Source organism: Lactuca virosa, chromosome 3, assembly GCF_052849685.1.
Source record: "Lactuca virosa cultivar CGN04683 chromosome 3, Lactuca_virosa_CGN04683_v6, whole genome shotgun sequence".
NCBI lineage: Eukaryota > Viridiplantae > Streptophyta > Magnoliopsida > Asterales > Asteraceae > Lactuca > Lactuca virosa.
In genome coordinates this window covers 150,072,929-150,098,876 of record NC_136428.1, presented here as the reverse complement: position 1 = coordinate 150,098,876, position 25,948 = coordinate 150,072,929, and the positions used below count along the sequence as shown (strand labels likewise).

Sequence of the window (25,948 nt, the reverse complement as noted above, 5' to 3'; positions counted from 1 at the left end):
TTAGACTTACGAAAATTAATTTACTAAATTAAATTAACTATTAAATTTGAAGGGTCAAAGATGTAGCTTTCATGATGTTATTTATAATGTTGAATTTCTTTTTTCTGTTTTAACTTTTTTGGTTCCTAAACCTTTATATCTTGTCACCTTTTTTATTTTTGAACATTCTAACTTTGACAATCGGGATGTCAAGTCTTTTAAACTACATCTTCACAATCTATATATTTAAAAAATCTTCCAGCTGAAAACTAACCACTTTGCGGTCATATTTGGCATGGATTGATAAAACATCATTAAAGTTAATGTTAAATACAGTTCATTTAAATACTCAGACCACAATAGTTATAATCTAATTGAGGGGATATGGGACTGCTAAACTCCATTATTATTTCAATTGAAAGTAAAATGTGTACATACCTAATAGATGTATCCGTTGGAAATGATTCTGATGGAAACATTGTTAACATCTTAATGATTAATAATCCTTAATGTTATTAACATATTTATCTTTTTAATTAATTTAAAATAACGATGATAGATTTACGGACGAAACATCAAATTTTGTATAAAAATAACCGTTTGAAATCTATGATTAATAATTACATTAATTTATTTTGTCAACTATGTATTACACGGGTTATAACCTAATTATTAAATAGTTCCTTCCTCAACTTGTTTGGACGAAATAACTCGTTTACAAGGGTTTGTAGTGTAAATGTATTATATTACAGGGGGCTTAGTATAACTATAACGACTTCTAAATCGGTATAAAAGTTTCCCGAATTCTAAGCGCTTTTCTGTTAACAACAAGCGGGAGGTTTTCCATATTCGTGTTTTTTCGAGTTTATTCCGCTCGTCGTCACTCCCTCTCCCGATTTTCAAAATAATTTCTCGAGAATTACTTGTAGAAGAATGGAAATTCCAATCGATTCAGTAGGAGTGGTTTGTTAGGGATCGAAAGGGAAAAAATAATCGAAGATTTATGATGGAGAAGACAGATCACGCCCGGAAATTGTATAAACGTATGCGATTATGGGAGTTACCTGATCAATATGTTGCAGAGCCCATCGATGGATCATCTGGTTCTTGTTTGGTTGTGAAACGTGATGGCTCCATGACGCTTGTTGGTTTGTGTTTTTAATCTCGATTTTTCTAAGCATTCATAACTTTTTGCTTCGATTGTTAAAAAATTTCCGGTTGAAGTTTCTCGTCTGTGTCCAAGTCACCACTTGAAACCTGTATCTTACTTTCGTTATTAATATAATCTTCTATTATTTGAGATTTGATCACTGTGCTTCGATTTTAGTGCAATTGTGTGGTTTTTGTTAGGGTCAAATTAACGGTTGCTTTACTGATTATCTGCCGAATCTCACTTAATAAGTCTTCAAAACTTTGTTTATGTAGATGAAATCCCAGATTGTACAACTGTTCGTGTTCCTAAAATTCAGACAATTTATGGTGTTGTTGGAATACTAAAGCTTTTGGCAGGTCAGATTTTAAAGCTACCACATTCTATAAGCTGCGAAATTGTTTATAATCTTTGTAATGTAATTGATATGTGCATCTGCATTACTATAAATTTGGGGGAAATGGTTATTTATGTTGTTGTTATATTCTTTTTCAGCAGTGAAGTTTCACACAACTCTAAAACTCTTACCATATGTTTGCAGGATCATATTTATTAGCTATAACAGAACGTGAAAATGTTGGATTATACTTAGGCCATCCAATCTACAAAGTCTTGTCACTCAAAGTCTTTCCCTGTGATCGTTCTCTAAAAAGCTCCTGTGATGAAAAGGTGAAATTGCTTTTTTTGTTTTGGGTAATTTAATATTGGTGATAACATATGAAATATGTAACGTTTTTTTTCATTTTCTTGTAGAAAAAGATGGAGTCAGAGTTTTCAAGTCTGTTAAAAGTTGCTGAGAGGACACCTGGCCTTTATTTTTCATACCATGTCAATATAACACTAAGGTCTTTTTCTTCTCCATGTTTTTTATAATTCTCAATAATTCTTGTCTTTGAAGATCCTTTTCCCTTTCCTTCTTGCAGTGCCCAAAGGTTAAATGACTTGGGTGTGGAAGCAACTAAGATTCCTCTCTGGAGGCAGGTAGTTATTGCCTCAAATTGAAATCCTTTGGTATACTTGTAGCTAAATAAATAGTCTATTTCATAATATACAAAATAGTTTGTTGCTAAATTACAACATAAACCCTTGAAATATGTTGTTTTTAACTCTTATATACATATTTAAAACACTTGATATTTACTTGTGACAGGCAGAACCTCGATTCGTATGGAATAATTATATGTTGGAACTTCTCATAGATAACAAGGTTTGTTTTCCAATTTTACTAAAAAAATCCCTAAAAAACCTCAATTGCTTCACAACTTTTTGATCTTCTGATTTTCTGACATTGTCAATATGTGCACAAGCTCGAAGCATACATTCTTCCTATTATTCAAGGGAGTATCCTTTTTTTTTTTCCTTTCATTATTTAATTACTTTTCAAAAAAGTACAAAAATGTAGGTGTTATTTCCTTAACTTAGTAACAGCTTTCCAAAATTTTCAAGCAGCAATTGGGAAAGATATTATAGATGTCACCCTGATAGCAAGAAGGTGTACTAGGAGAAATGGTGTGGTTTTTAATATCTTTACACAAAGTTTTAGACTTTTAGTTACCTTTTTTCATTTAATTTTAAAAACAAATTATGATAAATAGGGACTAGGATGTGGAGAAGAGGAGCTGATGATGATGGGTATGTAGCAAATTTTGTGGAAAGTGAACAGATCATACAAGTAAAAGGGTATACAGCATCATTTGTACAGGTATACTTCATGTCTCTTTAGACTTAGATATCCATTTTTCATAGAGTAATTACAGAAATAGTCCCTGTGGTTTGGTGAAAATCACAGGTTCAGTCCAATTTCAATTTTCTTCACATGGTTGGTCTTTATGTTGTAAATCTAAGAACTCATTTGTTACTTTTTTAATATGACTATTTTTCCCTTGGATCAAGCTATTAAAAGTTAAAACAAATATACAACAAAAGGACAAAATGGGGGTAAATCTGTCATTTAACAGATTTTGTGTTTGTAGGTCCGAGGGTCAATCCCTTTTCTTTGGGAACAGATTGTTGATTTATCATATAAGCCAAAGTTTGAGATTATGAAACCTGAGAAAGCAGTAAGTGGTTAATCCTTAATTACTTTTTCTAATATTATTTCACATCCATATATCTATAAATAACTATCTGATAACCTTCCATATGATTATTTCTGTAGCCTCACATTTCTGAGCGCCATTTTTTGGATTTAAGGAAAAAATATGGAAATGTTATAGCCATTGATCTTGTTAATACGGTATAAAATATAAATACTTGTTTCTTTCTTGTTCACAAAATATAAAATCTTCTGCATTCATTGTATTTATTTATTTATTTTTATAGCGTGGTGATGAAGGGCGTTTGTCTGAAAAGTTTGCCACATCCATGGAGAAGATTCTGAACGATGATGTGAGGTAGAAATAGAATCTTGTGTAATTTTGTTTTTCTCATTTATTTCTTGCTAAATTTTCTCTTATATATATATATATATATATATATATATATATATATATATATATATATATGGTTAATTCTGTGAGTTATGCAGATACTTGCACTTTGACTTTCATAAGATTTGTGGACATGTTCATTTTGAGCGTTTGTCTATCCTTTATGAACAAATTGAAGATTTCCTGATTAAAAATAGGTGAGTATTTATTATTTTTTTATTAGTTGTATTTAAAATGTCAAATTGTGAAATTGGTAATGGTGTTGAACATTGCATGAAAGATAGGAAAAATCAAAAATATGACTCACATCCAACTTAGTAATAAACATCATTTTTCAATAGGTTTCAATTACAATACCATGATTATAAGGGCTTGTTAATTTTCAAGCTTAGAACTATAAAGGATGACAACAAAAAAAGACTTGGTAAGTTGAATTATAAATGTTATAATACTTTATATAAGTGATACATTAGGTTCACACAATCTTGCATGTATCTTAATTATGCTTTTGTAATAGAAAACTAATTTAATTAATGTTACTTTTCTTTGTATTGATAGGTACCATTTATTAAACGAAAGACGCGAAAAAGTTGAAACACAAATAGGAGTTGTAAGGACTAATTGTATAGATTGCTTAGATCGTACAAATGTCACACAGGTATATTATATATATATATTTTACTTTCAAAGTTATTATATTCTTCATCTTTGGTTATAATTAACTTATATGTAACTTTAATCCATATTATATTTTGTTGTTTGTTTTAGAGCATGATTGGGAGAAAAATGTTGGAATTCCAACTTCAAAGACTTGGTCTTTTTGATGCCGATGAAAACATTAGCACACATTCGAATTTGAATGACTCTTTCAAAATATGTATGTACTTTATTTTCATTCTTGGTTTCCTTTAGGCCACATCTGACAACTTGTACTGACAACTTGTACTGTGTTTGGTGTACATTAGACTGACTGATCTTTAATGTCCCACTCAAAATACTCTTTATTATTGAAAACAGTCTGTCATGTCATGTTCTGTCCTGTAATGATTTCAGTATGGGCTAATCATGGGGACGATATAAGCATCCAGTATTCTGGCACGCCTGCTCTTAAAGGAGATTTTGTCAGGTAAGTCGAAATTAATTTATTTAATTATTATGATTAATGTTTAGATGAGTTAAATTCATTTTCTTGTTTTAGAGTGGGTCGGAGGACTACTAGAGGAATGCTTAAAGATGGCTATAATGCACTAATGCGTTATTACCTCAATAACTTTGTTGATGGTACAAAACAGGTCAGCATGTTATTTTTATATTTTTTATAATATAATTATAGGAAAAGTGGAAAACAAATATGCAATATATTTATTTATTTTTTCATTTGTGTAGGATTCGATTGATTTAGTGCAAGGGCATTACATTGTTTCTCTTACTCGAGACATGGCTCCAAAGAGAAAAGGAGGGATAGAGAACATTGCAGTGAGTAGTAATTTTATCTTATTTTCATAATTATATCATATTTAATTAATTATATCTTGATTTTACTTTCACTTGTTTTGCAGCCATTTCCTGTTGTTGTGGGAGTTATCTTGATGGGTATCTTTTTCGCATTGTTGTCACTCATACGAGGTGAGTTGGTTGCATGCTAATTTTGTTACACCAATTTTCATATTCATATTATACAAGAAATAATATAATAATTCATTTTATGACGCACGTGTTTTATCCATCTTTCTTAAGCTTTTTTTTTTCTTTTCTAAAATGGTGAAACTATCAAGCTCTATTTTGCTATGAAAATGGTATTTGAAGATCCCTACCACAATAAACAAATGTTTTCTTGATAAAATATGAGCATTTTGCAGTACTGAATTTATTTATTTTTTGGTGTTGCAGTAAAAAAAGTTAATTACATTTTTTATTTTCAAATATCAAAGGGACATCGCTTAATTGATCTTGCAATGCCAAAGCCATTTCTAGGTGGTGGTTTTGGTGGAAATTTTTTTTTTAACTTTTGGCTAATTTTTGGAAAAAGTGTAAGAAAGATGGATATTTTTGTCTTTTAAGTGACTAAGTTGGTAAAATGGTTTTGTTATTATGCAGTTCGAAATGATTTTTGGCAGTTGCCATTGTCTATTTTTTGGGCATCACTGAGTCTATTAATTACACGATATGTGAAAGAAAATGGTCGCGCTTTTTGCAACAGACCCCGGCTGCACAAACCTCTAGAATGATTTTGGCTACAAATTTATATCATTTTTTTTATTATTTCTTATAGTTGATATAGCCCACAGTGTTCATTGATCGTATTATTATAAGTTCTGTAATTATATACGGGAGACCATTGAATTTTATTGTACTTTTTTTTTAAATGTAACCGGTTAATCAGATTCTATTTCGGTCGTTCCAATTTCCAATTAGACACTTGTCCAAGCTAAAATTCAAATGCATAGATGATACTTATGCTATGAACCAACAATGTTTCATATAAACCAAAGTTAACAAAGATTAAGACATATAGCTTTTGACCTAATGATATATCATTAAATTTTTATAAACTTGCATTTGGTATTGGATTAATACACGAAATGAAAGAAATGAAGAGTTTTTACCATTCCCTTCTGCTATTACTACCCTTGACGACGTCGTTTGTATTCCAGTCTTTTACATCAGTAGCCGGTGAATATCATTCACGTTCAGTCTATGAGACCTTTCTCAAATGTATGTCCCACAGAAACTCATCTGATCACGTCTCATCAATACTCTACAACCCAAACAATTCTTCATATACACCAACCTTACAAGCCTACATCAGAAACAAAAGGTTCAATACATCGACTACACCCAAACCCATAATCATCGTCACCCCATTACACCAAACCCATGTCCAATCCACAATCTTTTGCTCCAAAAACCTATCAATAAACCTCAGAATCCGAAGTGGTGGCCATGATTTCGAAGGACTCTCTTACGTCTCCTACACTCGCCACTTTCTTTTACTCGACATGTCTAATCTTAGAACAATCGATGTCAATATCACAGAAGAAACCGCCATAGTTGAAGTCGGCGCCACCATTGGAGAGCTTTATTACAGAATATGGGAGAAAAGTAAAGTCCACGCCTTCCCCGCCGGAGTTTGCTCAACTGTAGGAATCGGTGGACATATAAGCGGAGGTGGATATGGAGTTTTGATGCGAAAATACGGACTTACAGTGGATAATATTGTCGATGCGATGATAGTTGATGTTAATGGTAGAGTTTTGGATAGAAAATCTATGGGGGAAGATCTTTTTTGGGCTATACGAGGAGGAGGTGGCGCAAGCTTTGGAGTCATACTGTCGTATAAACTACGACTCGTCGGAGTTCCGGAAACTGTCACCGTTTTCCGAGTATCAAAGTCGTCGGAAGAAAAGGGAATTGATATCGCTGACAGGTGGCAGTATGTAGCTGACAAGATTGATCGAGATCTTTTCATTAGGTTATATATAAAACCAGATAACGCCAAGAAGACGATCGAAGCGGAGTTTACTGGGTTTTTTCTAGGAGATTCCGATCAACTTGTTTCAGTGATGAACGAAGGGTTTCCCGAATTGGGTATACAAAAAGACAATTGCAAGGAAATGAGTTGGATTGAATCGGAGCTTTTCTGGTCAAGCACCGATAAAGCACCGGTGGAGGTTTTGCTAGACCGGAGTCTTTTCACGTCACAATATGCAAAACGGAAGTCGGATTTCCTACAGATTCCGATTCCGAGAGATGGAATGGAATCTTTATTCCGGAAAATGATGGAATTACGTGTTGTTGGACTTACGTTCAACCCATATGGTGGAAGAATGAGTGAAATCCCGGATTGGGAGACTCCATTCCCGCATCGAGCTGGGAATATTTTCAAAATCCATTATGGTGTGAATTGGCATGAAGAAGGGAGTGAATTAGCGGCTTACTATGTTAATCAGACGAGAGTTCTTTATGATTTCATGACTCCGTTTGTGTCTAAGGATCCGAGAGGAGCGTATCTTAACTATCGGGATCTTGACATTGGTGTTAGCAGTGTTGGGAACAATAGCTATTCGGAAGGGAGAGTTTATGGAGAAAAGTATTTCAAGGGCAATTTCGATCGATTGGTGAAAGTGAAGACGATGGTTGACCCAGGAAATTTCTTCACAAACGAACAGAGCATTCCACCTCGATTCGATAGTAGATATAGAAGGATGTTTAGGTGACCTTGGTTGGCGCATATTGAGATTTGAGGGCAATATGAATGATTCTTTTTCATACTATTAATATGAGAAATGTGGGATTATTTTATCTACAAAAGAAATGTATTTAGGCTTTTTAAGGATAATAAACAATAAAATTTTATTGTTTGTATAATGAGAAGAACCAGTATTTTTTAACCATGATAGATAGCAATTACATTTCATTAGTATTTCATTACCAATATGAGAAATATGTTTTCTTTGTTATAATTACTAAAAAAATTGTATGTAAGTTGTTATTATGTATAAAGAAATATAAATATGTTATTATTATGTGTAACTTATTGTTTTATCGGTAAAAAATTAAGCAAAATGACATTATAAGTGTGTTCATATTATGGGTAAGAAACTAAGAGACATTGTTTATATTGAAAAAAGGGAAGTGCTTATTGATTAAAAATGAAATATGTGATGCAACACCCTCGTTTCTTAATACAAATTAGGTCTATCATATCTTTTGTTACAAACTATACCTATATTTGTATTTGATAAGTTAGCCGGACAAAAGTTCTTTTTTGGTGAAGGATATGCATAATATACAAGTAAATGTTGAGAAATATTGTATATAAAAGGATAACTCATATAAATGAACCAAACATGTGCTATAGCGATATTAGATTTAGGAGTAAAATAGAAATATGAAATTTAATTGTTCTAAAAAAAATATTGATAAATGAAATTGACGTCTTTCATGATTTAGTTGTACTTCAATCCTTGAACCTTGCTATTAAGGGTTGGTTCGACAAATTACATATTAAAATGGTAGATTGAGCATTGGCTAGCAAAATTGTTGTACAATCATCAAGTAAATTATTTATTTTGCAATTTTGTCGAAATTTGGGTTTTTTACAAACCCCATCAAGATACACAAGTCCAGGGACTGAATGAAATAAAACATCAAGTGAGGGTACTGAAAATGTAAAAACAATAAAAAGGAAAAAAGAACAGGCAGATTACTCTTTCGAAGTTCAAAGAGAACTGAATTGTTGAAAATTCTCCGATCGATTCTGGAATTGGATTCAAGAGAAGCGTGAGGGATGGAAGAAACCCTGGAAGAGCATACCAAATCATTAGCGGCTCCAATCATCTTCATCATTGTCATGGTTTTCCAGTTATCTGACAAGTTCTTATCAAATATGAAAACGGTAACTTTCCAATTCCCTTTCATTCAAACTTCGTTTGCAATTTCACTGTTTACTACCTAATTTGCATCCATATCTAGTTTTCCGCACCGATAGTTTCCGATTGGGAGTCGAGTTAACTATGTGAATCGTGATTTATCGATTCAGTCATGTCGGTCAATTGTTAGGTTTAAGTGGAATGGCCTCCATTTCCTGAGTCTAAATTGATTGCTTTCCTGTTGCAATCACCTGAATATTGAAGTGTTCGTGGGATTGTATTGCTGCTATCATGTAACCTGTTGTGCCAGCATTATAAAATTTAAGTAGGGTGTTGAAATGCTATGAATTAGGGGATTTTGTAAAGGGGAAAAAGCATCTTGATTGTTGATCATGTAGATAAGTTTCTAATCACCTGCTAGTCAATGGTAATCGAAACATCTTTCTGAGCTAAAATTAGGTTACAAAGAACAAGGTGTTAACATATAAACAAATTCATGATTGGATTATGCCATTTTGGGCTTTTCTTTTACTGAAGCTATTGGACTATGTCTATATGTAAACTGTTGCATACTAACAATGTGTATGCTAAAAATTAATAATCTTGTGGTATTTCAGAAAGCTTCCATGAGTAAAAAGGATGCCCAATTGCGTGCTGAAATCAAACAACTATTGAAGGAGGCAGCTGCTTTGTCAGAGTGAGTATACAAATTTTCGATAGTTACTCTACACAAGTTGGATTCAGATTTACACATCACAACTTTTGTCATGTATTCATAATAAACAAACATCAATTAAGATTTTTATCATGTAATGTAGGCCTTCAACGTTTGCTCAATCTGCAAAGCTTAGGAGAATGGCAACAGCTAAGGAAAAAGAGCTTGCAAAAAGTATGATATTTAATACTTGTATTAGGTGTCTATTTCTTCTAAGAAACTAATTCCTATTAAAATACATAAAAACTTTACATGATATACAGGTCAAGAGTCATCCAGCAAGGAGATAAAAGTGTCATTCAGCTTGTATGAGAAAATTCTGATGATTTCAAAGGTGATTGATCATGTTAATATTTGTATATTGTTGATACAAAGTTTATCATATTTATTTTGACTAAAATACCCTTATTTTTCTTGGCTAGGTTGTTATATATCTTACAATGATCGTGTGGTTTTGGAGGATTCCTGTGGTTTCCATATCCAAAGAACTTGTGCAGCCATTTGGTAATTCTTTTTTTTTTTTTTTGAGTAAATTACACGAATGGTCCCTATGGTTTGGGGTAATTTGCACGTTTGGTCCCTAACTTATTTTTTTAACTCGGAAGGTCCTTACTGTTTGTTTTTGTTGGGCGCTTGGTCTTTGTCTTACCTAAAAAGACTATTTTGTCATTGATTTTTTAATTTATTTAAATAACCACACCCCCAACCCCACTTTCACCTCACTTTACCTTACCTTACCTACCCCACCTTATTTAAATAAATTAAATAATCAATGGCAAAATAGTCTTTTTAGGTAAGACAAGGACCAAGCGCGCAACAAAAACAAACTGTAGGGTCCTTCCGAGTTAAAAAAATAAGTTAGGGACCAAACATGCAAATTACCCCAAACCATAGGGACCATTCGTGTAATTTACTCTTTTTTTTTAGTAAACTACACGAATGGTCCGTATGGTTTAGGGTAATCTGCGTGTTTGGTCCCTAACTTACTTTTTTAACTCGGAAGGTCCCTACTGTTTGCCTTTGTTACGTGTTTGGTCCCTGTCTTACCTAAAAAGACTATTTTGTCCTTGATTTATTTATTTATTTAAATAAACACAGTCCCAACCCCACCCCTCACCTTACCTTACCTACCCCACAATTTTTCCCTATTTAAATAATAGTCTTTTTAGGTAAAACAGGGACCAAACGCGTAACAAAAACAAACAGTAGGGACCAAGCATGTAACAAAAACAAATAGTAGGGACCTTCCGAGTTAAAAAAATAAATTAGGGACCAAGCACGCAAATTACCCCAAACCATAGGGACCATTCGTGTGATTTACTCTTTTTTTTTTCTCCCTTGGCTTTGTTAGAACTTAGAAGTCCACATATATTTTACTTCTCTGTTTAATATCAAGCAATGATTGTTAATGGGTAAAAAAGTAAATTTGGATGGTTAATATACCAAAAAAGGAAATTTGCATACTTTTTGTTCGCCTAAAAAAGATAAGTGTTGCGTTTTTTGGGTTGAAGTGAGAGTCCTTAAAAAGAGGCTTGTTTAGGAATACAACTTTTCTTGAATTTAAAATATTTAGTCATAAGATGGGGACAATATAATTACAAAGTGCACTCTCTTTTTTTACTTTTACCTTTAAATTTAATCACTGTTTAATGCAGGGAGGTTTTTATCCTGGAAAACTGGAGGCTCTTTTAGCAACAATATAATAATGGTAAATCAGGATTTTAATTCCCTTTTTATTAAAATTTAAATCCACAACACAATTACCTCTTTTTTTTTTTTGCCCACTATTAATATATTATTGATTGCGTTTGTAGGTTGGTGTTATACCTTGGTTGATATTATCCACGAGGGTTGGCAAATACCTTTGCAATAAAGTACTGAAGTAGATCGCATGGGAAAAAATTGATGGTAGTATATATATATATATATATATATATATATATATATATATATATATATATATATATATATACTTGTTTCATTAATTATAAGTAACTTTGCAGTTTTCTGAAAAGATAAGCTTTTAATTTATGTTTGTCCTTCCTCTGCGATTTTGCTCTTTGTGCATTAATTAATAATTATATTTTTATGCATTAAAGATAGTAGTGTTCGAGTTCGACTTTCATCTCACTCGTCTTTTTTCTTTGTCTATGTAAACATCCAACTGTACTATTAGATGAAAACTCCAACCAATTGACCTATCAAATCACAATAAATTTCTGTACTATTATTATCGGAATTTTCATAAAACTTGGTTCGAGAACTTTTTAAAGAGTAAATTACATTTTTTAGTACCTGAATGTATCTAATTTTTCAATGTTGTTCACAAAATAATTCTGCTTGTTAATTGAGGTTTTCTGTTTTTGTAACGTTTTTTTATCCATGTTTAAAGTGAAATGACTATTTTTTGGTAGCTGCAAAAATAAGTTATAGTTAAGGTCGATCATTTTATTTGGATTATGGACAACAAAGGTTACAAAAACTAGACCAAAAATCATTTGGAATATGGACAACAAAGGTTACAAAAAGCATTTGAGGTAATTTGTACGTTTTGTTTGTAACTTTATTGTTAATTCATATCATTCTTGTAGTTATAATTAGTTTTTTTTTTTCTATCATGAAATGATTGCTAATACCCTTATATATTTATTTTTAGAGTTATTGACATAACAGCACATGAAAGTTTTACGTTTGGTCTTAAATGATCATTTAACTTTCTTTTGTACCTGTTAAACCATTAAACTCGAAATATATTTATTTTTAGAGTTATTGACATAACAACACATGAAAGTTTTACGTTTGGTTTTAAATGACCATTTAACTTTCTTTTGTACCTGTTAAACCATTAAACTCGAAAATTACCCGTCTAAAACGTCATTTTGCTTAAAATTATCAGGTTTCCAGGCTACATTTGTTGATGTGTATATTGACTTCTTATAGTCAAAGGTTTCCATAGCCACGTGGATGTCCATGTGGACTTTGACATTGAAGAACCATCATCTATCTCACTACCACCACCATCACCTTCCGCTTCTTCCCACTACCACCGCCACCATCCATCCAGTGCAAAATCAAGATGAAAGGGCATGTACTTTTCAAGGTTTGGCCATGGATGCCATCAATCATGTTGTGGGTAACCCCACCCTTCCCTAACACATCATAAATGTCAATTTAATCCGATTAAATTGATTTTCCACACGGAAGCATAATCAATTTACAACAATTTAGTAGTAAAGATGTGATTTACAACCAAATTGATTTGGCGAGAGCAATCACTGTACCATATCGTTCAACCCGTTTGGATACTTCTTCCTCCGATAATGGACTCCTAAGAACGACATTTCTCTCTTCTTCTACCTTGGCGATGTCGATAGCTGCTGCAATGGAGCCACCGTGCCCGTCCATGCGCGTTCAAGTCGACCCGGTCCAAAATGAGAGAATTTTGGGGTTTCTTGATAGCCAATAGGTTCGATGGAAGGGTTGGTCTCGGAGTATGAGTACCTGAAATCAAATGGTAAATTTGATTTTATAGGAAATTCGTTCAGGGGTTTCTTGTTTGATGCATTTCCTTTGAGCTTCTTGTTTTTCTGATTTTAGGGGTTTATAGTTTTGAGGATTGGGGAAAAAGGTGGGTCGTCTTCAAAATGAGATTTTGTTAGATGATGGAATATAAAGAGGATTGTGGTCGGTTTTGGCTGTGGAGGTCATGTCGCCGCAGGGGGAAAAGCTTTAGCATTTTCCGGTGAGAGGAGGAAGAATCTTGTTCGGCGATTAAGGTTTAAGGTTTAGTGGTGAATTTACCGGCATTATGCTACCATTTTACCTTTTTTCTCATATTTATTTAAGTAACCAATATATTGAATTTAGAAACTTAATGATTATTTGTATAATGATTTTTCACTGGATGGATGGTGGCGGTGGTAGTGGGATGAAACATAAGGTGGTGGTGGTGGTGGTGGTGATTTTGATGATGGTTCTTCAATGTCAAACCCCACGTAGGCATCCACATGGCTGTGGAAACCTTTGACTATAAGAAGTCAATGTACACAAACAAATGTAACCTGGAAACCTGATAATTCTAAGCAAAATGGTGTTTTAGACAGGTAATTTTCAAGTTTAATGGTTTGACAGATACAAAAGAAAGTTAAATGGTCATTTAAAATCAGACGTAAAACTTTCATGTGTTGTTATGTCAATAACCATTATTTTTATAATTTACTTATATCTTTTATTTATTATTTTATTATTGAGACCACCAATCTTACCCCATCCTCGCCCTTCCTTGTTCAAACATCTAGCAACTACCACAACTGCTATAGGCACCCTCTTCACCTCTAATAACCACCATCGTCGCCAAATCGAAATCAAACCTGAAGTCAAGCTCAAAACATAACCAAAATCAAACGTGAAATTAAAGGTTAAAACCAAACCAAAATAAAACGTGAAATCAAAGCTCATAACCAAAACATATCAAACCTGAAAACCAAACCTTATGATCAAATTAGAACTCAAACCTTAAAATCAAACCTAAAATGGGCATTTGCGTTCCCGTATAAACCGCAAAATCAAACCATAATCATTAGAAATCGAACTTGATGAAATCTGGTTACAGGGTCGGCGACTACAACTAGAACGATGCACAGAAAGTGGGATAGGGAAATAAAGACTCGACGCTCTTTTAGCAGGGTACCAAGTCACCTTTGATTCTACTCCAACTACCTTTTTTATTACTAATCTCTTGCAATGTAACAACCCTAAAAACCATAGTAAAGTGTTACGATATGTATTTTGTGCAAGTATGTGAAAAGGTGAAAAAAAATGATGCAATGTTGAAGTATTTTGAAATGAATATCGAATACTCTTGTGTTTACCAAATTATAATTAAAAATATAGAGCTTTTCGGTAGTAACTTTTTAAAGAAAGTTTGTATCACCAGACTCTCAAGTTCGACTCACTCAGTTTACTTGTATCACAGGTAGTAATATGAAGGCACAATAATAGTGACATTTGAATCTGCCGAGAGATTTTAAGGAGTTTTAGGTCATTAAATAAATTGATGAAAGGCCTGTAAAGACTAGTTTGTGCTTATGTTTATGTATCCGTTATAACATCACAAGTTTTCAAATATTAATGAAAAAACGTTTCTTCGGAATGCTTTTGATATTGATATCATTCCACATTAATAACGTTTTGGGATAAATTCCATACTAGTACAAGAATATTATGTTTTAAATAAAAATAAAAATAAAATTTTTAATTGGCTATAAAATTGGAGATATCATAGTGATGGAGTGGTGGCGACAATAGTTAATGTTCCCCAAATAGGTTTGTGTGTTAGTGCCAATGGTTTGGAGAGAGAGAGAGAGAGAGAGAGAGAGAGAGAGAGAGAGAGAGAGAGAGAGAGAGAGAGAGAGAGAGAGAGAGAGAGAGAGAGAGATTAAATCTTTTTGAATAATGGGAAAAGAGAAACTAACAAAAAAAAATTTTAAAAAATATACATTATTTAAATACAGATTAGTCTTTGACATGGACTTTTAATTTAAATAAATAAATAAAAGTCAAGTTTGTTAGAAAAAAAAAATCCTGTTTTAGACTTGATGCAAATTGAAACTATTTTTAACTTAATAAAAAAACAGAAACCACATAACTGCTTTTACACTTTTTATAGTTTTCTCAATATAAGTATAGAAGGTAAAATTGTCATTTCAAAGTCAAAAGGAGTAATCTTACAAGAAATAAAACCAAAAGTACCATTAATGAAACGAAATGAAAGTTATAACAAACTTGTAATTTCCATTATATCACAAGGACCATTCCCATAATTTTGTCTTACAAATATAAAATTCTTAAATAAAATAAAATAAGAGAAATTAAAATCCTTTTACTTTTACTTTCTATTTATTACTTATCTTTCTATCCATTTTTATTTTCTATTTATCTTCCATGAAATCCATTTTTACTTTCTATATGGACCCTTCTATAACATTACCATTACTAAAAATATAGCTTTCACCTTTGTGAAACGACTTGTCGGAAATTCCATTCCATCAACTAAAACTAACACATGTGCCGTCCATAAATTCAACATCTCGGTACAAATTGAGAAAGCGAAGAGAAACACAAGTCGTTTTCTTTTCTTTTCTAAAATTAATAAAGTCTCAACGGGTCGACCTAATTAAAGAAGTCTAATAATATAAAGCATATATTCCAATTTTCAAATCATGATTTATTTAAAATCAAATTATTCATAAAATATCTTATTATAAATAAATTAATGTCACCCCACTTATTTCCATATTTGCGGAATCTTCAATTAAATGCGAGAAAAAAAAAGGAAACAAATTATAAATCTAAAAGCTACAATTATCATTGAGATGAAATTACGGATTAAAAGTACACATAAGATTGAGGATATTTTTCACTTCCAAATTAACCTTCTCTTAAAAAGAAGGCTTACAAAAACTTTTAATTCAAGATCCCAAATTCTTGTTTTACATATTCTTCTTTCTTTTCACTCATCGTCTTCATCATCATCATCCTGAAAAAATCAACCAAAAATCTCGTTTCAGATGAATTTCGTGAAAATGAAAACTAATAATTTAGAGAAGACATGAATTAATTAATTAATTAATTACATCTGCACTATCATCATCATCTTCTTCATCGTCATGGACTTCCGACTTTGACTTGTCAGATTCCTCGTCTTCCTCTTCTTCAGCGTCCTTTCCTTCAGCCTACAAATTAAGATCATAATAAAGTTTCAGATTCTAAAATTCGACAAATTGACAAATTTGTGTTTCGTTTTCTTATGAATTTCATGAATTTGGAATTTTACCAGTTTCTTGTTGTATGCCTGGAGTGTTTTCTCGTATTCGGCCTTCCTCTTCTCTGCTTTAGCTGCGAATGGAGCTTTCTCCTGATTTATGAAAATTAACAAATCATGAATCAATTCAAAGCTTGAAAAAGTTGATTAATTTGATGAATTTTAATACTTACAGCAGCGGAAAGTGATTTCCATTTATCACCACCAGCTTTCCCGACCTATTGAATTACGAACAGATAAAAAAAAGTAAGAGATCGATCAAAACAGAGAAGCTAAAAGTCAACGACGGAGTAATACTCACAACAGACACGGATTTGTTGTTAGGATGTTTTTCTTTGTACTGAGTCCGGAAATCCTCCCTGAAACGATCAAAAATCAAACGGATCAGCAAAAATAACGATTTCAACGTCATCGAATTGAAGAAATATCCACAGATCTCTCGCAATTTAGGTTTAATAACACATACATGAAGATGAAGAAAGCACTAGCAGGCCTTTTCGGTTTGTTAGGATCCTTTGCTTCCTTAGCCTTCTTCGCCGGAGCTTTCTTCGGAGCCGGCGCTGCTTTCTTCTTCACGGCAAGCCTAATCATAATTCACAGATCAGAAAAACGGAATTAATCGAAGCTATCGACAGATTCTGTTACAGGAAACGAAAACAACATAAAAATTTACAGATCGTGACGGAAATTCACCTGCTATCGGCTTTTTTGGTGTCGGACTTGGATTTGGCTCCCTTCATGACGTAACTCGTTTGGAAATGGGAGTGAACTCGGTGAGTTGAAGGAAGGGAAGGTATGGAGATAAGGGAAAGAGAGGCGAAGGGAGAATAATATAAGAGGAGAGGAAATGCGTGAAGAGATATGCTTTGGTTGGGTGTAGTCTAGTGTATTCGTGTTGCTGTGTGTATTGCACACAACACATAAATAAAACTGAAACAATGAATTATTTGAAGTCCGGATTTAGGCGGGATTCCTTTTCTTTACCCTTTTCTCATACATGAAATATATTCATTCTCTTAATTCTATATTTGTTCTAATTGATTTATATAATAAAAGACATATAATGTGTATTTGAGGATTCCAGATTAAGAAAAAAAAAATTTCCGATCAAAAATATATTTTGAATAACATGCTGGATTCCGAACCAATATTTTGGATTTTGGAGTTTGGAATGAACTTTGGAAGTTCGGAAAAAAAAACTTTGAAATTTCAATAATAAGTCTAAATCCAATAATTAGTTTCGAATTTTTGGAAAAAAAAATATTAAAATCTAATAAAAAATCAATATACATAATAATAGAAAATATATATGATAATATGGTTTAAAATTAAATTTTGATTAAAAACGATGATATTAAGCATTTTGGATATAAATAAAAAGAATTCTTTGAAAAAATACAAAATTAATAAAAAAAACTATGAATTTTAAAAAACAAATCTAAGGTAAGGCATTTGGAAGATAGTCGACATTTTTTAGAAATTAAAGAAAAATTAATATTTTAAAAAAAATCTCATTTATAATAGTTATTTCATAGATTTTCTTAGTTATAAATAGTATAATGACTTAAATGAAAAAATCAATGCGATTATTAACTAAGAAGAATAAATATCCCAATTAATAATATCAAGATATATTTTTATTTTTAACATATTTTATTTTCTGTTAAAACGTATATTTAATCTAAAGCATATCTTAGTTTTTTAATAAATAGAATTATTATGAGATATTGTATATCACACGTGGGATACAATAATACAATGTTGTATCGATGCCACATTGTCGATCCGTGTGATATTCTAGGTTCACACTCTCACACTGTGTTTTCATTTGTGTTTCTTTGAGGAACGTTGGTGCCACGTGTCCAGATCTGAGGCAAACTACGCACGTGCCAACCCATTAAGCTTTTATGTGTTGTGTTGGTTGGGTGTGATTGTAATGACTCGTCAATGAATCATACATCTTCAATATATAATAAATATCAACGACCATAAAAGCTACTTTCCCTTTATTTATACTATGTTTTCTTTTTCTACCCTTAAGTTTTTCTTTTCCAAATGTTACCCGATTATTTTGCTTTGTTTCTTTTGGAGCCACAGAGTTTTGTAGAACTGTCAAATATGCCACAAATAACATTTGATTTCAAGTGTTTGAAATATTATCTACGAGTTCTCTTTTGAAAATAATATTTATTTGATGAATAAATTAACAAATTTGTTCAATTATATAAGATAAATGTTTTTTTTCTTTAACTAGGTGTAAAACCTGTGTATTATACGGGTTGATTAAAAAAATTAAAATATCAAAGTGTAACAACAAGTAATTTTTAAAATAAAATTTTGAAATAAGGAATGAATAAAGATGTTAATTGCAATTTAGTATAATATTTATTATATTTGATACTTTACATATATAAATATAAATATTATATAAGTTTTTAATTTTAAAAGTTGAAAAAAACCATAAATTGACATGTGAATATTATTTATTTAAAATATCTCATAAAATGACAAGTGTCAAAACTAATTAAATATTAACATGTGACAAATTATCTTTATTTATTATAGTAGATAAGGATTATTGATAAAACCGATAGAGTAAATTACACGATTCGTCCCTGGTCCGAGTGTCAAATTGCGCGTTTAGTCCCTATTTTTAAAAATTAACTCGGACCGTCCCTGTGATGTTATTTTTTCACGTGGACCGTCCCTGGCGGACATAAAATGACTATTTTACCCTTATCATTTATTTTTTATTTTACTTATCCTTTTTTTTCAATTTATTAAATAAAAAATAAATAAATGGTCTATCCCCTATACCCCACCCCCACTCAAACCCACCCACCCCTTTGAAGTTTCAGGAAGTAAACCTACACCCGCCGGCACCATCTCTGACCACCTACTGCCGAGCACCATCTCCGGCCACCTAACGCCGACCTTGAAACGACCTCCATTGATACCCTTACCCATCAAAAACCTGTAAATCCAGAAAATCCATCAATCCTAACAAAACCATACACATCTCACACTCTCGTTTCCTTATTTCACCATACACGTTTTTCCGGCAACATCACCACCAACCAACAAACATCCGAGAAGATAAAGAGTTCCAGCCACCAACACCATCCGACCACCAGCCACCTGAAGACAGTGGTCGAACAGAGAAGATGAAGGGTTTATAGATCTGAGAATATGAAGATTGTAGTCAAACGGAGAACATGAGCGGTTTACAGATCTGAGAATAAGAGGTGCAAATCTGAGAAAATAAGGTGCAGACCAGAGACGATGTCCGTTTATTGTTGATACCGGAGATGGTGGTGTAGATCTGAGATTCGTTTTTTCTGGAGTACAGATCTACATCGATGGTGGTGCACAAGTAGGAAGCTTGGAGTAAGAGAGTGATTGCGATAATGGTGTGACGAGGAGGATGTGCAGGTGGCAACGGAGGTGGCGACACCCCTCTGTCTCTCTGTGTTTAGCTCCGACAGTCGGAAAAGAGAAGGAAGAGGAACACTGGTGATCTAGGTTAGCGGGTCTGATGTTGGATCACGATTGGGAGAAAGATAACGGCGGCAGAGGATGTTTCCGGCAGAAGGGGTATCAGCCGGCTGATGCAGTGGTTTCCGGCAGAAAGGGTGGCACCGGTGATCTCGTCGGAGATGGAGAAGAAGATTTTGTGAGTGAGAGAGTGTACCTGGAAGACTTACGGTCCATTTCATTTTTTAGAATACTTATAATTAATAAAAAATTAATAGATATATTATAAACAAATTAAATATAAAGGAAAAAGAAATAGAAAAGGGTATTATAGTCATTGTATGTCTGGTAGGGACAAAACGTGCAACTTTTAACAATATAAGGGACGGTCCGAGTTAATTTTTGAAAATAGGGACTAAACGTGCAATTTGACACTCGGACCAGGGACGAATCGTGTAATTTACTCAAACTTATATCCTCTCTAATAAATTAATGTTTTTTTTGTCACTTGTCACTTTGTCAAAGCTTTTGCCACATGTCATTATATGAGATTTTATAATTATTTAAATTCTCCATGTCATTATTTGGTATCTTTATTTTTTTTATTAATCAATAATCAATTCCACTAATTAATGAGTCTACTATTATATAAATGTAAAGTATTCATTTTTATTTAAATGTTTATTAATTTAGAAATATATTTGAATTCAAATGGAGGCCCTAATGACACAATTAATGTCATGTATTTAATCATATATTTGAATTCAAAACATACCTTTAGTTTTTTGGACTTTTAATTTGAAATCTAACAAATTTGTTATTTATTCAGATTTTATAAATAAATTTGTGTGTATAATGCATCTCTATCTCTACCATAATAAATGAAGAAGAACATCATTTTCAAAGAAGTATTTGAAAATATTGATTCATAACAACTATTTATAATTTTTTTTATTAGTATAGATTCTATAACTACTTATTCATCATTTCGTTTGTGTTTATTTCGAAAGTTAATTTAAAAAATATTTAATGTTTACACCTAAATTTTCAAGATCATTATTTAAAATATGTCAATAGTTTTTTATTAGTATAGATTGAATTACTTACTTATTCATTATATAGTTCGCATTTATGTAAAAGTATTTTTTTTTTAAATATTTAATATTTATACATTGATATTATACTTTAATTTTTAATAAACTCATGTAATACACGGGTCTCACACCTAATACGATCTTATAAGTTGCTAAACTAATTTTAAATGATTTGATTAATGAACAAACAATAGAAGATATTTTGTAAAAAAAAAAGACATTTATTATGATTGAATGGTTATTAAACATTAAAATATATTTTGAAAATAATATCCAATAAAAGATCTTTTAGGATTGAAAAATAGACCTTTCTTATTTTGTTTCCGGGACCCACTAAGATTTAGATGTAACGGTTATAATATATATATATATATATATATATATATATATATATATATATATATATATATATATATATATATATATAAAAAGTTTAATAGAGAACCATAATTATTGGTTCTTCAAGGAACCAATTTTTTTTTCAATTTCTAGAGCTTATTCTTTATCGAAAAAAATATCTAAATTAATATATTAACATTGTGAATGTGAAAAATATTTTTCGGATTCACCGTGTGAATCCGGATTCACATTGTGAATTTTCAAAGATTCACATTGTGAATTTGACGTTAAAAAAAAATCGAATTTGATATCATTAGAAAAGGGATAAAAAGTTATGAATTTCTGTATTTTTAGTTTTTTTTTTTTTTTGATAAAAAATAAGTTCTAAAAGTTGAAAAAAAGATTGGTTCCTTGGTTAATTATGGTTCTCTATTGAACCTCACCCTATATATATATATATATATATATATATATATATATATATACACACACACAGTGGCGGAGCTTGAAGTTTTGATTTGAGGGTGCCGAAAATAGAATATGCATAAAAATTAAAGAACACGGGGGGCCAAAGTCAAACTTTATAGTTTTAGACATAATATGTAACTTTTTTAATACATAAGGACTAATAATAATAAAAAAAATAGGGGAGGCCACAGCCCCTGGCCTACATAACCTCCGCCACTATATATATATATATATATATATATATATATATATATATATATATATATGGAAGTCTGGAAGCTTAACTAGAAAACAAACAGTAAACAACCTGATATAGTTTAATATAAAAAAAAATAATGATTATGATTTATGCCTGATAAATTACAAACAACAACCAAGTTAATTCAAAGTAACAAGAAGTTCATATAAACCTTTGGGATTGATAGATGTAGACTGTAATGACAATTACAAGTTGACATATGGGCTGAACTAACTCATACAGTGATCCAGGCTAAAAGTTACTTATGAATTAGACCTCTACATACCAAAGGGTATTAGGTGGTGTCCAGCGGTATTAGGTGGTGTCCTCCCTCTTTGATGTCGAGGGTTCAAGTCCCGTCGTGGATATATGTGGAATAGATGTTGTTAGCTTAGAAGTAAATTAGATTTGCCGGTTCAAAAAAAAAAATTAGACCTCCACATTTGCGGTCCCATACCGGTATTGGGTCGGTCTCGAAACGGTCCGGTCTTTTTGAGGTCGGTCTTGGAACGGACCGGTCCCGTTCGGTCTTTTTCCGATCAGGTCTTTTTTTGGAACGGTCTTTTTCAGACCGGTCTTTTTTTGGATCGGTCTTTTTTTGGACCGGTCTTTTTCGGTCTCGTCTCTCGGTGTTTCCTTACGCCTTTTTCGATTCGATTTACGGGTTTTTTGTTCGGTTTCGGTATTTTTCGATTCTTTTGTTTTGGTTTCGAGTTTTTTCCTTTACTAAATATGAGATTATCACCAAAATAATAAATTAAGATTTATTAAAAGTGATAATTTAAATTTAATAAAAGAAAAAAATGAAATAAATTAGATAGTTTGTGATTAAAAATTGTATAATTAACACAAAAATTATATATTTATAAAGTTTGGTTACAAGTCTATTCATTTAGACCGGTTTCAAATCGGTCCGGTCTTTTTTAGGACCAGTCTCCGAACGGTCCGGTCTTTTTCGGATCGGTCCGGGACGGTCTCAAGCCGGTCTTTTTTCGGTCCGGTCTCGGTCTTTTTTTGGGTCCGGTCCGAGACCGGTCTTTTTGTGCAGGTCTATTATGAATGGTGCATTTAATATAAATGATTTAATTTTCATGTTTTCTAAAAATTACATTTTTGTTTCGGAATGGGACATTCCACTTAACTTTAAAAGTTTTTTTTTTTTTAGCAAAAATAAATTTCGAACTGAAGGGCCAACAAATGGATTGAATCTTTTTCAATTCGACTTACGGACTACCTTCGAAACAAAGGATTGTTGTAATATCCCCGCTGACACGTATTATAATATTGTCCGTTTTGGCCTCCTGGCACGAAAACTTCACAGGAGTCACCCATTCCTAAATTGCTCTCGTCCGGGCACACTTAACTGCAAAGTTAGTATGGGATTTGCTGCTCTCATTGCGTTAAAATGTGTTGTGACATGGAAAGTATCCACACCTCTTATAAGGAAATGTTTCGTTCTCCTTCAAAGTCGATGAAGGATCAGGTGCAACCTACCTTCACCTCCCTTTATAGAGTTCGACGTTCATGTCGAACACATCGACCCGTATCCTAGCTCTAATACTATTTGTAACATCCTCATCTGGTACGTATCATAATATCGTCCGCTTTGAGCTTCCGGCACGAAAACTTCCCAAGGTCACCCATCCTTGAATTGCTCTCACCCGGGCACACTTAACTGCAAATTTCTTATGGGATTTGTTGCCCCTGTGGCTTTAAAACGTGTTGTGACAAGGAACGTGTCCACACCCTTTATAAGGAAATGTTTCGTTCTCCTTCCAAGCCGATGTAGGATCAAGTTATAAGGGGTGTTGATACCTTGTCACATTGTGTTTTAAATCCATGATGGCAGTAGATATCATAAGAACTCTGCAGTTAAGCGTGTCAGAGCGAAAGAAATACAAGGATGGGTAACCCTTAGGAAGTTTCCATGTCAGGAGCCCAAAGCGAACAATATTGTGATACGTGCCAAAGGGGGTGTTACAAATGGTATCAGATTTGGGGCACGAGTCGATGTGTGCGATGGGGAGATCGAACCCTATAATGGGGGGTGGAAGTGGGTTCCACCTGATCCTACATCGGCTTGGAAGGAGAACGAAACATTCCTTTGAAAACTACATAGCCATGAATCACACTCCACCTCACAATCCCAACCCAAACCCAAACAATCAAGATGTCAATACCCCACCCCAGCAACCAAGACAACAACAATAATATCAAGAAACTCTCATAGATATGCCACCTTGGAATCAAACCCTTCCTCACCTTCATCAACCCAATTATCAACAACCACAACCATAAAACCAAATGTTCCACCAAAACAACCAACCTCAAAACATTGATCTACAAGTTCAACAACAACTAGCACATCAACCACTACAACCCAATTACCAACAACCTCCAATGTACCAATACCCAATGTACCCATAACAACAACAACCCCCTACAACCAATATCCTAACTACCAACCTTATCACCACATATGTACAATCACCAAAAATACCCATACCAATCTTACCAACAACCTCCCAATTACATGCAACAATATCCCGATAACCCTAATTCACCCAACCCCCCTTAAGAGTTGACACCTAGACAAATGATGGAGACAGATGTTACTCACACACATCTTGGTATTGTTTATCATGCAAACCATTAATGGATTGAATTCAAGTCAACTTTCATACATCAACTCAACAAGTTCCATGGTTTGGATAGAGAAGATCCTCAAAGGCATTTGAATTCCTTTCATATGATATGTGTTAGCATGTTTCCCGAACATGTGACATTGGATGATTTCAAGCAAACCACCTTCCCACACACCTTGGAAGACAAAGCTATAGAGTGGTTATTCAACTTACCACCAGGATCTATTCACACATGGGAAGAGTTACACAAAGCCTTCAATAGCAAGTTCTATCCCACTTCCCGAATATCAAGTCAAAGTAGTGACATTTTAGGGATTCTTCAAGGGGACAATGAGACTTTTCATGATTTTTGGGAGCAATTCAACAACTTGTGTATAAGTTTTCCTCGACACAACATACCCTAACAACTACTTCTTCAACAATTTTATGAGGGTATGAATGAAAAAGATTGAAGGATGATTGATGCTTCAAGTGGTGGTGACATATTCAACAAGACACCTCAATTGATAAGATCACTTTTTGGTACTCTCAAAATCAAAGAAACTCTGGAACTCTAAATGACATGAAGAGAAGTTCCCAACAAGTTGTTGGTGAAGTTAGCAACACCCACCGCTTGGAATCAAAACTCTTGGATTCGACTAATGTGTTGAGTCAAATGGTGGTGGGAAGTGGTCAACAATTGATGGTTTGTGGTATTAGTCCAATGATGGGGCATTATACGGATAAGTGTCCTACACTTGGAAGTGAACTGGAGGATGCTAATGTAATGGGAAGATATCAAGGTCAACCAAGATGTAACACCGTAATTTTCAAAGCAATTCTTCACTTTTAAAAATACAATCTCATTCATAAATAACCTCAAATCTTAATGTATCACATATCGAATCCATAAAAACACATCCCAAGATCAAATGTATAAAACTCCAATAGTGTGTACTGATCATGCCGGCGCCTTCCCGCGATCCTCACTGGTACCTGAAACACATAACACAAGACACTGTAAGCATAAATGCTTAGTGAGTTCCCCAAAATACCACATATAACACATATTAGCCACTCGAGGCTATAACTCTGTGGGCCCACTGGCCCTAACTCTGTGGACCCTCTGGTCCTAACTCTGTGGACCTTCCGGTCCTAACTCTGTAAACTCTGGAATACACACAGCATAAATCACATAGAAATAATGCAGTGCAACACATCACATACATAGCATACAAGATAC

General features: G+C 32.9%; 3 protein-coding genes and 1 pseudogene across 3 annotated transcripts; 3 read left to right on the top strand and 1 right to left on the bottom strand.

The window, feature by feature from the left end:
- Nucleotides 1-789: 789 nt before the first annotated feature.
- Nucleotides 790-5,924, top strand: LOC145166706 (phosphoinositide phosphatase SAC7-like). Its single transcript, XM_079085737.1, has 20 exons — nt 790-1,127; nt 1,405-1,488; nt 1,671-1,798; nt 1,883-1,974; nt 2,053-2,110; nt 2,280-2,336; nt 2,437-2,470; nt 2,558-2,638; nt 2,725-2,831; nt 3,103-3,189; nt 3,288-3,365; nt 3,452-3,522; nt 3,657-3,755; nt 4,117-4,216; nt 4,327-4,435; nt 4,612-4,684; nt 4,757-4,850; nt 4,945-5,034; nt 5,118-5,184; nt 5,656-5,924. Exons 1-20 carry the CDS (start codon nt 983-985, stop codon nt 5,784-5,786), a joined length of 1,785 nt encoding a protein of 594 aa, XP_078941863.1. The 5' UTR covers nt 790-982; the 3' UTR covers nt 5,787-5,924.
- Nucleotides 5,925-6,275: 351 nt separating this feature from the next.
- Nucleotides 6,276-7,877, top strand: LOC145166708 (berberine bridge enzyme-like 21 pseudogene; annotated as a pseudogene).
- Nucleotides 7,878-8,750: 873 nt separating this feature from the next.
- LOC145162669 (tail-anchored protein insertion receptor WRB-like protein) lies at nt 8,751-11,895 on the top strand. Its single transcript, XM_079081746.1, has 7 exons — nt 8,751-8,956; nt 9,548-9,627; nt 9,749-9,819; nt 9,909-9,979; nt 10,068-10,149; nt 11,301-11,353; nt 11,460-11,895. Exons 1-7 carry the CDS (start codon nt 8,849-8,851, stop codon nt 11,529-11,531), a joined length of 537 nt encoding a protein of 178 aa, XP_078937872.1. The 5' UTR covers nt 8,751-8,848; the 3' UTR covers nt 11,532-11,895.
- Nucleotides 11,896-15,987: 4,092 nt separating this feature from the next.
- Nucleotides 15,988-17,361, bottom strand: LOC145166705 (high mobility group B protein 3-like). Its single transcript, XM_079085736.1, has 7 exons — nt 17,162-17,361; nt 16,935-17,051; nt 16,770-16,827; nt 16,642-16,686; nt 16,481-16,561; nt 16,281-16,379; nt 15,988-16,183 (listed from the first exon to the last, which is right to left on the bottom strand). The coding sequence occupies exons 1-7, from the start codon at nt 17,206-17,208 to the stop codon at nt 16,157-16,159; spliced, it is 474 nt and encodes a 157-aa protein (XP_078941862.1). The 5' UTR covers nt 17,209-17,361; the 3' UTR covers nt 15,988-16,156.
- Between the last annotated feature and the right edge of the window lie 8,587 nt (nt 17,362-25,948).

Coding starts and splice junctions, on each gene's coding strand:
- LOC145162669 (XM_079081746.1), top strand. CDS start 8,849: ATGGAAGAAACCCTGGAAGAGCATACCAAATCATTAGCGGCTCCAATC. Junction 9,820..9,908: donor GGAAAAAGAGCTTGCAAAAA/GTATGATATTTA, acceptor CATGATATACAG/GTCAAGAGTCATCCAGCAAG. Junction 9,980..10,067: donor AAATTCTGATGATTTCAAAG/GTGATTGATCAT, acceptor TTTCTTGGCTAG/GTTGTTATATATCTTACAAT.
- LOC145166705 (XM_079085736.1), bottom strand. CDS start 17,208: ATGAAGGGAGCCAAATCCAAGTCCGACACCAAAAAAGCCGATAGCAG. Junction 16,380..16,480: donor AGGCATACAACAAGAAACTG/GTAAAATTCCAA, acceptor CTTAATTTGTAG/GCTGAAGGAAAGGACGCTGA. Junction 16,184..16,280: donor ATGATGATGATAGTGCAGAT/GTAATTAATTAA, acceptor TGATTTTTTCAG/GATGATGATGATGAAGACGA.
- LOC145166706 (XM_079085737.1), top strand. CDS start 983: ATGATGGAGAAGACAGATCACGCCCGGAAATTGTATAAACGTATGCGA. Junction 4,685..4,756: donor CTTAAAGGAGATTTTGTCAG/GTAAGTCGAAAT, acceptor TTCTTGTTTTAG/AGTGGGTCGGAGGACTACTA. Junction 5,185..5,655: donor ATTGTTGTCACTCATACGAG/GTGAGTTGGTTG, acceptor GTTATTATGCAG/TTCGAAATGATTTTTGGCAG.